Here is an 11,647-nt window from a genome sequence, read left to right as displayed (position 1 = left end):
GGGCGGGGCGGGGCGTTCCCGGGCGCCGCTTCCGCCTGTGCCTGGCGGCCGGGCGGCGCGGCGGGGGCAGCAGCAGGATGCTGAGCCCGCGGGAGCGCGGCGCCGACCTGGCCCGCTTCTACACCGTGACGGAGCCGCGCCGGCACCCCCGCGGCCACACCGTCTACAAGGTCACCGCGCGGGTGAGTCGGCGGCCGCCGCCCAGCCCCTCACCCCCGCGGCTCCCCGCGGCCGGCCTGCCCCGCGTTTGGGCTGTAAAGCCGCCGCTGGGTGCGGAACGGCGCCCGCGGCTGCCGTGCCCGTGGGGATCCTGGCGAGCCCGGCCGCGACGTGAAGCCCCTTTGAGGGACACGGGTGGGAGGGAGGGAGGGAAGGTGGGACACGGCGGCCCCTCCCGAGCCGAGCCCCGGCCGCCTCCTGCAAACTTGAAGCCTCGCAACGTTGTAATGGCCTCAGAGCGCTTTGCAATTGACGCTCAATTTCCCTACTGTCCGTTGCAGGGCATGAGAGAGCAGCTTAAAAACAAACAGCTCCTTCTCTTTTTTACCCGTTCTTCCGCTCCAGATCTCGTGGATAGGTTGTCGTGGGATTGCCCAGCCTTTCTGGCAGCCCCGCAGCGCAGCGAGCTCGGGAGGAGCGGGAGGGAGCGGAGTGCGTGGGCTCAGCGCGCCCACGCTGGCAGCGCCGAGCTGCCTGAGCCGCACATGGGGCTGAGCGTGCCCAGCAGGGTCCAGCCTGGCCGGGCAGAGCGCTCTGGGTCAGTCAGGCCTAGCACGAGAAGCAGGAAAGCTCCTGCAGATGTTGGGAGAGCTGGTCTGGTGCTGGCTTTGCTGAAAGCTCCGTCTGTTCGCCTAGGGAAATTCCTTGCTTTCTTTTCTACTTTCCTATTATGCCAGAAAAGGGAGGAGAGTGAGTAAATATGTGGGGATAGGTGCTAGAGGAGTGGGAGTTTAGCTCACAGGTGTGCTGGGATACACTGAGAGCATCAAAAAGTGTCACAGAGAGACAGAGTTTCTTTAAGTGCCCTGTGATCTCGTAGTTCAGCTGTAGACATCCTGCCTGTGAGAGCAACATATGTTTATAAGCACCTTCCTTTTAATTCAAAGAATACACCATTCTGTATATTTATGGAGATTGTAATGTCAGGTTATTAGCCTATGATCAGTTTATATATTGTAAAATTAAAAATATTAAGAAAAAATTTTTGGGTCAAATATACATGTCCAAGTTCTCCAAACACAAATATGGGACAAATATGTTTAAACTGTTCTTTTTAGTCCAGTACAACTTAGTATTTGTGAAGAGAAAAAAAGAGTTGCTTTTTCCTATGATGTTTTAATTTAAAAAGCTTTTCCTGAAATACAGGCAGAGAGAACAGTGCCATCACATCTTTCTGCCTTAGCTCTTGATGGGCCAAGTGTGTGTGTGTGTGTGTGTGTACTAAAAAGTTGCGTCAGTGCAATAGGGACTAATAGGAATGAGCCAAAACTTCTGCTGCTTTTTTTACTTTGGTGAGTTTGTTCTTACTGGCTAAAGCCACTTAAATTTCTCTGTGATGTTTTGATTTCTGTAGAATTGTCCAAAATCAAGTTGTGGCTAACTAGTTGGGGATGTCATTCTCTCTCCTTGTCCCATAAACTATGGGTGCTCTGGTGCCTTTCCAAGCGAGGCAGTGCAGAATCGGGTGGTGCACTGACTGTGTGTGATTTAGTGCAGAGCAAGGACCTGATCAGTCTGTGAGCTGTCCAAATTCAACCGACCTAGCCACAGATCATTACTTCTTTACAGTGTTTTGATAGCTCAAATCCTCAAAGTGAAAAATTATTTCAGTTTTTTTCAGCATAGGATGCTTTGGACTCACAAGTGCAGAAATATAAATAACTTTTGTTTCAACAGGACTCTGCCTGGTAATCTCTTGTGTAGTACTTGAAGTGAGGATTTGGGAAATTGAATAAAATGATTTAAAAAGGATTCAGTGTACGTATCAGGTACCCTTTCTGTTTCTTTCCTCCTATGCCTCCCTCCTATTCCTGCAGTGATCTGGCTCCATGGTTGATATCACACCACTCTAGCTGCATTTGCTGAGCTGATGCTCAGCGACTTTGGGGGACCGCCAGGAAAAAAGTGAGGTGGATCTTCCCGTTGTGTTGAATATCATTCTTGCTGAGATCTGGGGTAGTCGGTACGTGCTAGTGGAGATTTGTGGTTCCTCAGTGTGGTATATGAGTGAATCCTTTGTGAAATGAAGTTAAAGGAACTTTCTGTTTCAATATAACATGGATAAATAATCATGGATGAGAAAGCACTTGTTTAGCATGTTCTAAACATCTGGCCCAAGGCATAAATACCAATGCAGTCTCTTCTGAGTGCTAAGGGGGGTCTGTCCTTATTGCAGCTTTTTCCTTAAAAGTTTTGTTTGTATAGCAGAGACTTTATATTTTATTTACTTGTAAACCGTGAAATAATTGTGAATGCAGACAAGATTAAATTAATATTGGCTTTTTAATACCCATTTCCAAGTGCTCAGAAACAGATAGAGATATTAACAAGTCGTGATATGAGGAGTGTACTTTAATGATGCCTGAAAATATAGATGACTAATAAAAGTTTAGAGAACTTGGAAGATTACAATTATTAATGATAATTAAAATTCTAATGAGTTATGTTGGCTATCTGCAGGTCAGATGAGGAATGGGATAATCTGAAATACTTTTCTTGATGTTGACGATCCTTGTAGGATCTCTGTTTTCAGAGTCTAGTGCAGTAATTATGCATTGCTCAGCCCATTGGTAGGTATCCTAGTGATATTTTTGAAAATAGGTTAGAGTTACTTGTATTACAGATTTGCAGAAGGAGCTGACTGCATTGATCCTTGTGGAAGGATTTAAAAAGCACATGGAAAATTTAGGGGATTGGGTCATCTTTGCCAAGTCTCTAGGTTGACTATAGGTTGGGTGGAAGGGGCAGACCTCTTCTGAGATTGACCTTCAGAAAAGGATATGAAGAACAAAGTAGGACAACACATAAATTATTACATACTGACTTAAAGTTGGCATGGCTGGTAGATATAGAAGGCGGTGTAACATAAGAACAAGTGTGAAACAGGGCCTCTGGGTTTTATTCCAGATTCTTACTAACTGGCTGGGTAATTACTCATCTCTCTGGGTCTCCTTCTGCCCATCTGGTAACTTACCTAGCTGCCAAAACTGTTGCAAGGCTTTAACTAAAGGTGAATTGCAAAGCAAAGCAGTTGGTGTCTGCCCTTTGGTGTTCTCTGTGATGCGTAGCCATGCCTGTGATATTTTCTTTCCCCAGCTCTACAGTACAGGCTCCTTGCATCAAGTACGCCAGCTATTAGAAAAGGAGGTTAGAAACATTTCACCAATTGTACTTGTAAACTGCCTGGTAGTGAATGAAACAGCAACAGCCACCAAGGTTAACATTTGGTAAAGTTGCCAAACGTTAGATTACTCAGGAGTGAGGAAAAGTTGAGAAAGGTTTTATCCATGTAGCCTGCGCTGGAAGAAGAGGACTTTGGTGTGCAAGGTGAGAGAAAGAACTTAGGCTTGCGAAGGAGAATGTTTCAGGTCTTTTGGGAGATTGCTAGAGAAGGTAACACTTCTCCTTTCCATCTTGTCTCCTCCGAATTGTGTGAGAGATGAGTGGCTGGGCTGTAGTAAACTGGTGGTACAAAATCTGGGAGGCTTTGGCAAGGATTCTTGAAAAATGGAAGGGAGGAAGAGAGCTAAGTTTGTGGGAAATATAAGAGGTATGCTGTTGTCACTTAGCAAGAGGAAAGTGTGGGTTCAGTGGCTTCCATCTCAGAGCATCAGCTGCGTGGTGCTCGCGGTACGGCGGGATGGTGTGTGAGTCTCTGGGGTGCAAGTAGTGTGGGCTCCCTGCGCTTTCTTACACGCATCACCTCTTCAGGGCATCAATTATTCTGGGGTGTGTTGCTGAGGATAGTCCCAGTTGGATTGAAAATGCCCTATTTTGCTTTAGCTAACAGTAGACTAATTATTTTGTTAAACAGCTTTGGCTCTTATGATGAAGGATATACTGACTTGCACAAGATAATTGCAGTTATGAATTAAAGATGTCTCTGTTTGGTTTGTGTGTTTGTGGGGATGTGCTTTTACTGCTGTTTATAAGACCAATATAAAACTTGGATTACAAAGGCTTATGTGATCAATATTTATTTAAAGAAAAAAAAATCACAGCGAAATACAGGCTTCTTTATGGTGTGCAGCCAAGCCTGATTTACACTGCAATTCTCCTCTGGACAAAGCCATTTATAATTAATTAGGCAAAGAGTTTTTAAGGAGAAACAAATATGTGAGGATAGTCAGACATGTCTGCGCTCTGGTGATTGTAAGTAAAGTAGAAATACTGTCTTACTAAATACAAATCCTCACATTCTCAGTGAGGTGCAGCTTATATTAAGCCAAGTAGCCTTAATGAGCTCTTCTTATTGGGAGTAATGTGGCGCTAGTATGGATTAATAGGAAGAGACTGGAAAGACGATAGGAGATGTGCTCTACGTAGCTTTGTTTTGAGAAGTGCATTTTGTGCCATTTTGCCTAGAATGTGCGTCTGTCTTTGTGTGATCGTGACTGACTGCTGCTGAAATCCCTCACTGTGTTGCCTTTGGGTATTAGACTTCTCTAAAACTGAATGAAAACTTTCTGAGTGCATAGGACCATGCAGCTGTTTGCCTTTTTCGAGATTTTTTCTCTTCAGCAATGAATCATTGTATGTTACTCTTTAACTTCCAAACTGAAAATCCAAGCACTTACGCGGTTTCATTTTTGTTTTGCTTTTCAGATTGTTTCAAGAAAAAATCCAGAGGATGTCCAGGAGGTAACAGTTTAAACTTGTGCAAATGTCTTTATGTATCACACTATGCCTTTTGAAGCATCTTTGATGTAATTTAGCAGTTGCTGTGTGTTTTGTCATTGTAATTGAGCGAACAATTTTCATATGTTTCCATTTGTCTTTAGCTTTCATAGTTAAAAACAGTAGCTAGTGTAACATGATGCATTTCATCCCTCAGTGATGAATGGTGACTTGAAACAAAGTCTTAGGGAGTGAAGTGTCTTTTGATGACAAAACTGCTTTGATAACTTTACAAGCTCTTTTCTTGGGGCTGGAATTGGCAAATTGATGGTTACTTAACTCCTACTGGTAAAATTAGAGATCAGTCCACAATTCAAGTCTTAGGTCTCAGCTGTAGGTACTCTTTTCCTCTTTAACCAATACTTCACTGAAAAGCCTGCACCATTACTGTCTATTAGTGAAGAGGGAAAATGGAGGAGTGTAGGAGTAGTTGAGAGATTAGACTGTAAGTCATATATATTACGCCTATCTCTCTGAGGCTCCTTTAGTATTTTCCAGTGATACACTTCAACAAAATTTTAAAATTGCTTATTCTTTGCCTCTTCTGAAGAGGCTAAGGGTAAGGGTCTGCTGTAGTCTAGTGCCTCTTAAACACCTCAAAAGTCATATGAGCCATTTATTGAGAGAGTGAAATATACCACGTGTGTGTGTTTTGGATTTTTTTCTATTGAATTAAGAAACCATGTTTTTTTCCCTTGATTTTTTTTCTGGACTAGTGACTTGACATGGTTACTATTATACTTTGTATCTGCAAAATCTTCCCTCAAAAGCACAACCTTATGGCTTTTCAGACATCGTGTAACTCGTGCATATGTTCAGTTTCTGGTGCGGTCTCTTACTACAGTTGAGGAGAACCTGCAGAGCTGATGAAGGAAGAGCTTGTAACTGAATTCATTGCATCTCTGTGTGATCAGAGTTACTGATTAGTGGCTTGGCAGAGGTGAGAATTGGCTAATATATCTAGCACCCCTTTACTGCATCCTTCTTTGAAATCTTGAGAATCAGGCAAGCATGAGCATTTGTGCTTTTTGCGGTTTTTTTTTTTTTAATCTCTAGGAGATTAAAATAACCTATCAGAATCAGAGATGATCATGGGTCTAGTTTAGAACTGTGTTACTGTAGTTTGTAGCTTGATGTTCACCTTTTCCAGGGAGACTCCTGAATTGAACTTATTCATGAGCACATTCTGCCATTACCTTAATCTTCATTTGTGAGGAAAAGCACTTTATAAGAGCTGTTGATGAGTCCATTCATCAGAAAAATAATATTGTAAGTGTCTTTCAGCTAGAGTGTTGCACGGATATATGTTAAGTAGTTTTGACGCAACAGCAAAACCATATATTTTAATTATTGCTTTGATCTGTGGCTGTAGGTTACCCATGCAGTTTCACATACTCTAGACAATAAGAGGACATAAATATGAGATGAACTTGATAGTTGCCCTTTTCCACCCTGCATTGTACCATATTAATTATTCTGCATGTGATAGCATGTTAGCTGTGGGGTGATTCTGTTACAAGCATTATCTGAAAACAGTTGGTTATTACAAGGAATATCCTAGATGGTAGTTGCCATAAAGGGGAATTGTAGTCAGAAGACCCCATATGTTGAGAGCTTTTCTGTTACATGGCCTCTTACAATAAAAAAAAGAACTTTGGCAGCCTTTGAAAGAGAAAGATTATGCCCTAACCTGCTCCCACTGAAAATAAATTGCCTCAGTTTTCCAGAATGCTCAGTTGGAAATTCAGCAGAAATCCTGTGCACACGACCACCGCGTTGCTTTAGGATCTGTCTCATGCAACCTGCTTCCCACATCCACGTAGGACCACTTAGCTGTGCCTGCCTCCTCCTTCAGGAGTCTCTTAATGCCACTGCTGTGATGTTAATACATTCTTTACGTATGTACAGCTGCACATAAGGCTGTGTGCTGTGACCTCAATTCCACTTGCCAGTTTTCTGTCACTTCCTTTGGCTGCCCTTTGGGATACAAGCCTTTACTACAGCACCTCTCCCACTGCAGCCAGTTACAAGTCAATGTAATCCCAGCTGTTGTGGTTGGGGCAGGAAGGAAGAGAGCCTTGTAAGGGCTTCCTTCTCAAAAGAATGAAAGAAATTAATGTTTTGTTGGGGGGTGTTAGTAGATACAGAAAGGCCAGCAGACCTACCTTTAATTTCCTTGCTTCTGGGGGCCGATGGTGGCAATGTGGTGTGTAAGGCAGTTGTATCTAGGGTAGGCCTGTGGGGTTTTTTCCTTTTCATTTAGGAGAAAGGCTTATTCACTGTGGAACAGATGAATTGCATGAGTTAATAGAGATCTACTGGCTCTCACCATGACAAGCACCTTATTGCATTACAAGTCTAACATATGTTTTATGATATCCTTGCTGTGCTTCGTTGGGCCTCAAAGTACAATGTGTCCTTCCTCCAAAATCTAATTTCTAATGAGGGTGTTAGAATGGGAACTTTGCTAACTTTGCTGAGCCGTATGCATGAAAAGGCATGTTTTCCATGAGCTTCTGAAAGATTTGAGGATAACCTTGACTGCTTTTGCTGTGCAAGTGACTTATGGGTATTTATTTTTTTCCTCTTGACTATTGAATGATCACTTGTAGCAGTGAAAAATGATGCTTTTTTAGTGGAATGAAATCTCATGCTTTTATTTTCTGGCAGCTTTTCATGTTGTCTCCAAGTACTGACAATACAGTAACTTACTGTTTAAAGAATTCACCATCTTGGGCAATTTTGTGTTCTATATGCACGCTGCTCAAGAAGTGCTAATCATCCACTTTCTGGCTATTGGATTAGATAAAAGTTTAGCATTGAAAAATTATTATTTCTGATAGCAAAATGACTAGTTTGCCTTCTTGAGATTCCTCACTTGTGTGTTACACTTCACTGAGTACCAGCTGTAATTAAGTCATGAAAATGTGTGCCAATAAGGGAGTCTGAATCAGGACTGCTGGTTCCAGTATAGCTAAATTTATAAGGTGGGTAGAGTGTTTCCACACTAAAGCTTTGCATATCTACTGTTAACAATCCTCTTCTATCTGCATTGTTCTGCAGGTAGGACTTGCATCTGCTGAAACTTAGAAGGCCTCTGATTGCAATATTTGAAAAAAAAAAAAACCCACAACAAAAAAGCTCTGAATCCAAATCTTTTGCTTAGCTCTAAATCTGGTTTGCTTGAAAAAAATTTAAACTTTTTCAATTATGATTGCTCATGAGAAGGCAACGTGTTAAATCATTCAGAAATATGTGGAATATTTTAAGTTGTGGTTAGTTGTATTAAGTTAATTGAAACATTTGAATGATGCAGCTGTGGAATCAACTGCTGAATGCATGCAGTCTCTCTCTCCCCTTGGTTTTTCCCTTCTGTTCTACTTTAATCACTTTACATTAGCGTTGAGGTTTATTGTGATGGCTTAGTGAGTCTGACCAAAAATGAGGTCAGGATATAAAAAAATCTTTGTTAATATCTTTTCACTCTGATAACAAATCCAGTAGCAGTCAAGTGTAAATTTTATTGTTTATTTCTTTAATTGGTTTGATTTTCCCACTGGGTTCTCCTCCTTTCTTGAATGGAAAGAGTGGGATGGAAGAAGGATAAGGTGGATACCTGACTGGAAGATGAGTACTTTCTGGAAAGACCAGATCAGGAGTATCTGGTATAATGAACCGATGACATTTTTGTATTCCTAAGATGGAGTTTTTGTCTAGATTCCAAAAGGAACCTACTCTTTCTTTTTGGTGGTATTACAAAAAAAACCATTTAAAATGGGGGCTTGCATTTACATCTAATCAACACTACTAAGACAGCTTAGGAGCTGTTTTCTAGTCCTGGGGGCTTAATGTACCATCCCTAGAAATCCCTTGCTTGTATTGATTTCTCTTCTCTGGTTTTCTCTTTTGGTGTTGTCTCTTCCCCACACCTGCAGCTGCACCAGGCACAGTGTGGTGTTAAATGTTGGATGGTGCAGCACTCCTGTTCAGCATTTTTTCCTCTCTTACTGGCTCCCTGTGTAGGTCTGGATCTCAGAGTGACTGAAGCAGTGCTGCCTGTGCCCGCCTTTCAGCTTTTACTCATTTTTTTTCTATGCACTGTAGTGTTAGCCAAAATGCAGCGCGGGGACAGATAGTGACCATTTTTAATGCTTTTTACAGTTGTCAGTTCAGATTGCATATTTTTGTTAAACAAATTTGCTGAAGTTAGTGCTCTGATGTGATTAAACCAGTGTATTTGTGGTGTGATGTAATATGAACAATGAACCTCACTAATACTTCTCTCTGGTTTCTCTGCTCTAGATAGTTGTTTGGAAGAGATACAGTGACTTTAAGAAACTGCACAAAGATCTCTGGCAAATTCATAAAAACCTATGCAGACACACAGAGCTCTTTCCACCTTTTGCCAAAGCAATAGTGTTTGGTAAGCATAATTTCTTCCTGACCTGTTGAAATTCTTTGATAACTTACTATTTATAAGTACATCTCGGTTTGGAACTGGATGGAAAATTTTCCTTGTGCTTTTACTACTCAACTTGTAGGTGTGCTGGCATCCTAACTTGATACTTTTCTTTATTTTTGTAATGTATAAGAGCTTTTTATGTTTTTGCCACTGTGTTAGATGTAGTAGGTGAGATACTTATTGATGTATGTGTTCTGTATCTTTACAACATACTTTCCCTGTTTTCAGGAGCATAAAGTCTATATTAGCTTTGTGAACAGCACTTGAACAGCAAACAAAATATTTTATATATGAACTGTCTGATCTTTAGCGATGAGCTGTATTTGAGTCTTAAGTGGTTGTTACAGAAAAGAATTTTTATTATAGGAATTTGATTGCAATTGTCAGTTTTATCTAGCTAGGCTTTTGAGATCACAAGAGGATTGTGACTCCACAGGAGAAACAAGTGACAAAAAAAAATTGGCTCTTACAGGTCTTAACTTCATCCTGATGTGTATGTCCTCATGGATGGGCTGTAGGTGGGCTTTCAGTGAAGTGTTGTGACTGTATAGAATTCCACCTACTACACATTTTTTAGCAGTGTTGTGTTTATAAAATTAACTTTTTTTAGTGTGTGTTCTTCATGTTCAGCATGAACTCTATGTTTTTGGTGTACCTATGTATCACACAATATCCACTGGGTTTTTAAGCGTTTTTCAACAATTTTTTAGTGTGTTCATCATGTTTGGCATCTTTTTGTATACATGTACTGCATGCTCTCTGAGTGTTCTTGAGGCATTTCTGAGGTGTTGCTGACTGTTGCTTTTTGCTGTGCATCTACCACCTGCTTTTGAGCCTTTTTCCCAAGAATTTTAAAGTTCTTTTTTAAAGTGTCCAACAGGTGTTTGACGTTTGTGTACATGCATCTATCATGTGTATTTGGTTTGGTTTTGGATGAGCTTATTGGTTTCTAAAGTGCTTTTGGGGTTACTAAGGCATTTCCATGGCACTTACAAGTTGTTTTAGTGTATTTTGTTTTTTTAAGCACCCAGTCTGTGGTGGCTGTAGTCAGTCAGTTTTGTTTTGGGTTTTTCTGCGTAGTTGTGAGCATCTAGCATGTTGGATGTTTTTTGGCAAACCTCTCCCATGTGGTCACTTCTTTGGCAAGGTTTTTGGTGTGAATTCTTTGCTCTTTTGGCAAGGTGTTTGGTTCTTAATGCATTGCTGTAGCATCTTTATATAGGGTTTTTTGCTGTATCCCCCATTTCTTAGGTGTAGCTTTTTTTCCCATGCATACACTGCAGGTTGTTAAGCAGGTTTTAGCATTTTTCAGTGAGCCTGGCATGTTTGACCTTTTTTTGGCATATACCTGCTGTGTGCTTTGTAAGTGTTTCTGAGGCATTTCTAACCCTGTAGAATGGGGCTTTTTAGTTTGTTGGGTTTTGAGAGTTGCTTTTTGATAGTTTTTTTTTAGTGTCCCGCTTGAGTTTGGATTTTTTTTGTGTGCATCTACCAGATAGAATTACTGGGAATTTTAACAGGTTTTAAGTACCCAATGTGTTTGGTGTCGTATTAGCTTGAATCTACCTCATGGTCTTTTTCTGTCATTTTTGTCCGGCTTTTTGGCTTATAAGGCATTTTTTGTTGGACTTTTTAGTTTGTGGGCTGGTTTTGAGGTTACTAATGTATTTCCATGGAGTTTACGAGTTTGTTTTGAGTTATTTTTTTATAAGCATCCATCCAGTGTTATGTTTTTCAATGAACTTTGCTTGATGTTCAGTGTCCAGCATGTTTGGTGGTTTTTTGGCATTTGCTCTCTTTTTTGGCAAGGTTTCCAGTGTGGATTTGGAGTGTTTTTGTGGTTTTGGTTCCTAGAGTATGGCTATGATGTTATTTGTGTCCAGGATTTCTTTGTTGTGGTGTGGGGTTTTTTTTGTTTTCATATACTGTAGGATTTTTCAGTGTATTTAGTAGTTATTCAGTAGGACTTTTTTTGTGTATATTTGGTGGGGTTTTTTAACATGGATTTACCATGTACAATTATGGGGCATTTTAATGGTTTTTAGTCTTTGAACATGCTTGGCATTTTTTTTTGCATGAGTCTACCAGATGCTCTTTTTTTTAATGTGTTTTCTGGCAAGGTTTTCAGTTTCTGAAGTGTTTTGGGGCAGGCTTGTTAGAGCCTAAGGTGCTTTGGGGTTGTTAAAGCCTTTTTATGGTCTTTACAAGTTGGTTTAGTTTGGAGGTTGGTTTGTTTTCTTTTGTTTTGTTTTTTTAATTAGCATTCAGTCCATGCTTATGGTTTCTCTA

The 11,647-nt window shown here is 40.9% G+C and overlaps 1 protein-coding gene across 5 annotated transcripts in view; it reads left to right on the top strand.

Moving 5' to 3' along the window:
* Positions 1-29: 29 nt before the first annotated feature.
* The window catches only part of RPS6KC1 (ribosomal protein S6 kinase C1), an 86,596-nt gene continuing 74,978 nt past the window's right edge, over positions 30-11,647 (top strand). For 2 of the 5 annotated variants that reach the window (XM_042051488.1, XM_042051487.1), the window contains exons 1-3: positions 30-182; positions 4,825-4,860; positions 9,199-9,319. In XM_042051488.1, coding sequence (XP_041907422.1) covers positions 78-182; positions 4,825-4,860; positions 9,199-9,319 — 262 coding nt within the window. In that variant the 5' untranslated portion in view covers positions 30-77. Of the gene's footprint in view, positions 183-4,824; positions 4,861-6,081; positions 6,166-9,198; positions 9,320-11,647 lie in introns of those variants that run through there. The other 3 variants (XM_042051489.1, XM_042051490.1, XM_042051491.1) reach the window with 3 other exon arrangements.

The sequence above is a fragment of the Corvus kubaryi genome, unplaced genomic scaffold, assembly GCF_017639235.1.
Source record: "Corvus kubaryi isolate FWS band 111438036 unplaced genomic scaffold, C.kubaryi_AGA036_p1.0 76, whole genome shotgun sequence".
NCBI lineage: Eukaryota > Metazoa > Chordata > Aves > Passeriformes > Corvidae > Corvus > Corvus kubaryi.
The sequence above is the reverse complement of the archived record's forward strand: the minus strand, read 5'-3'. Positions and strand labels throughout refer to the sequence as shown.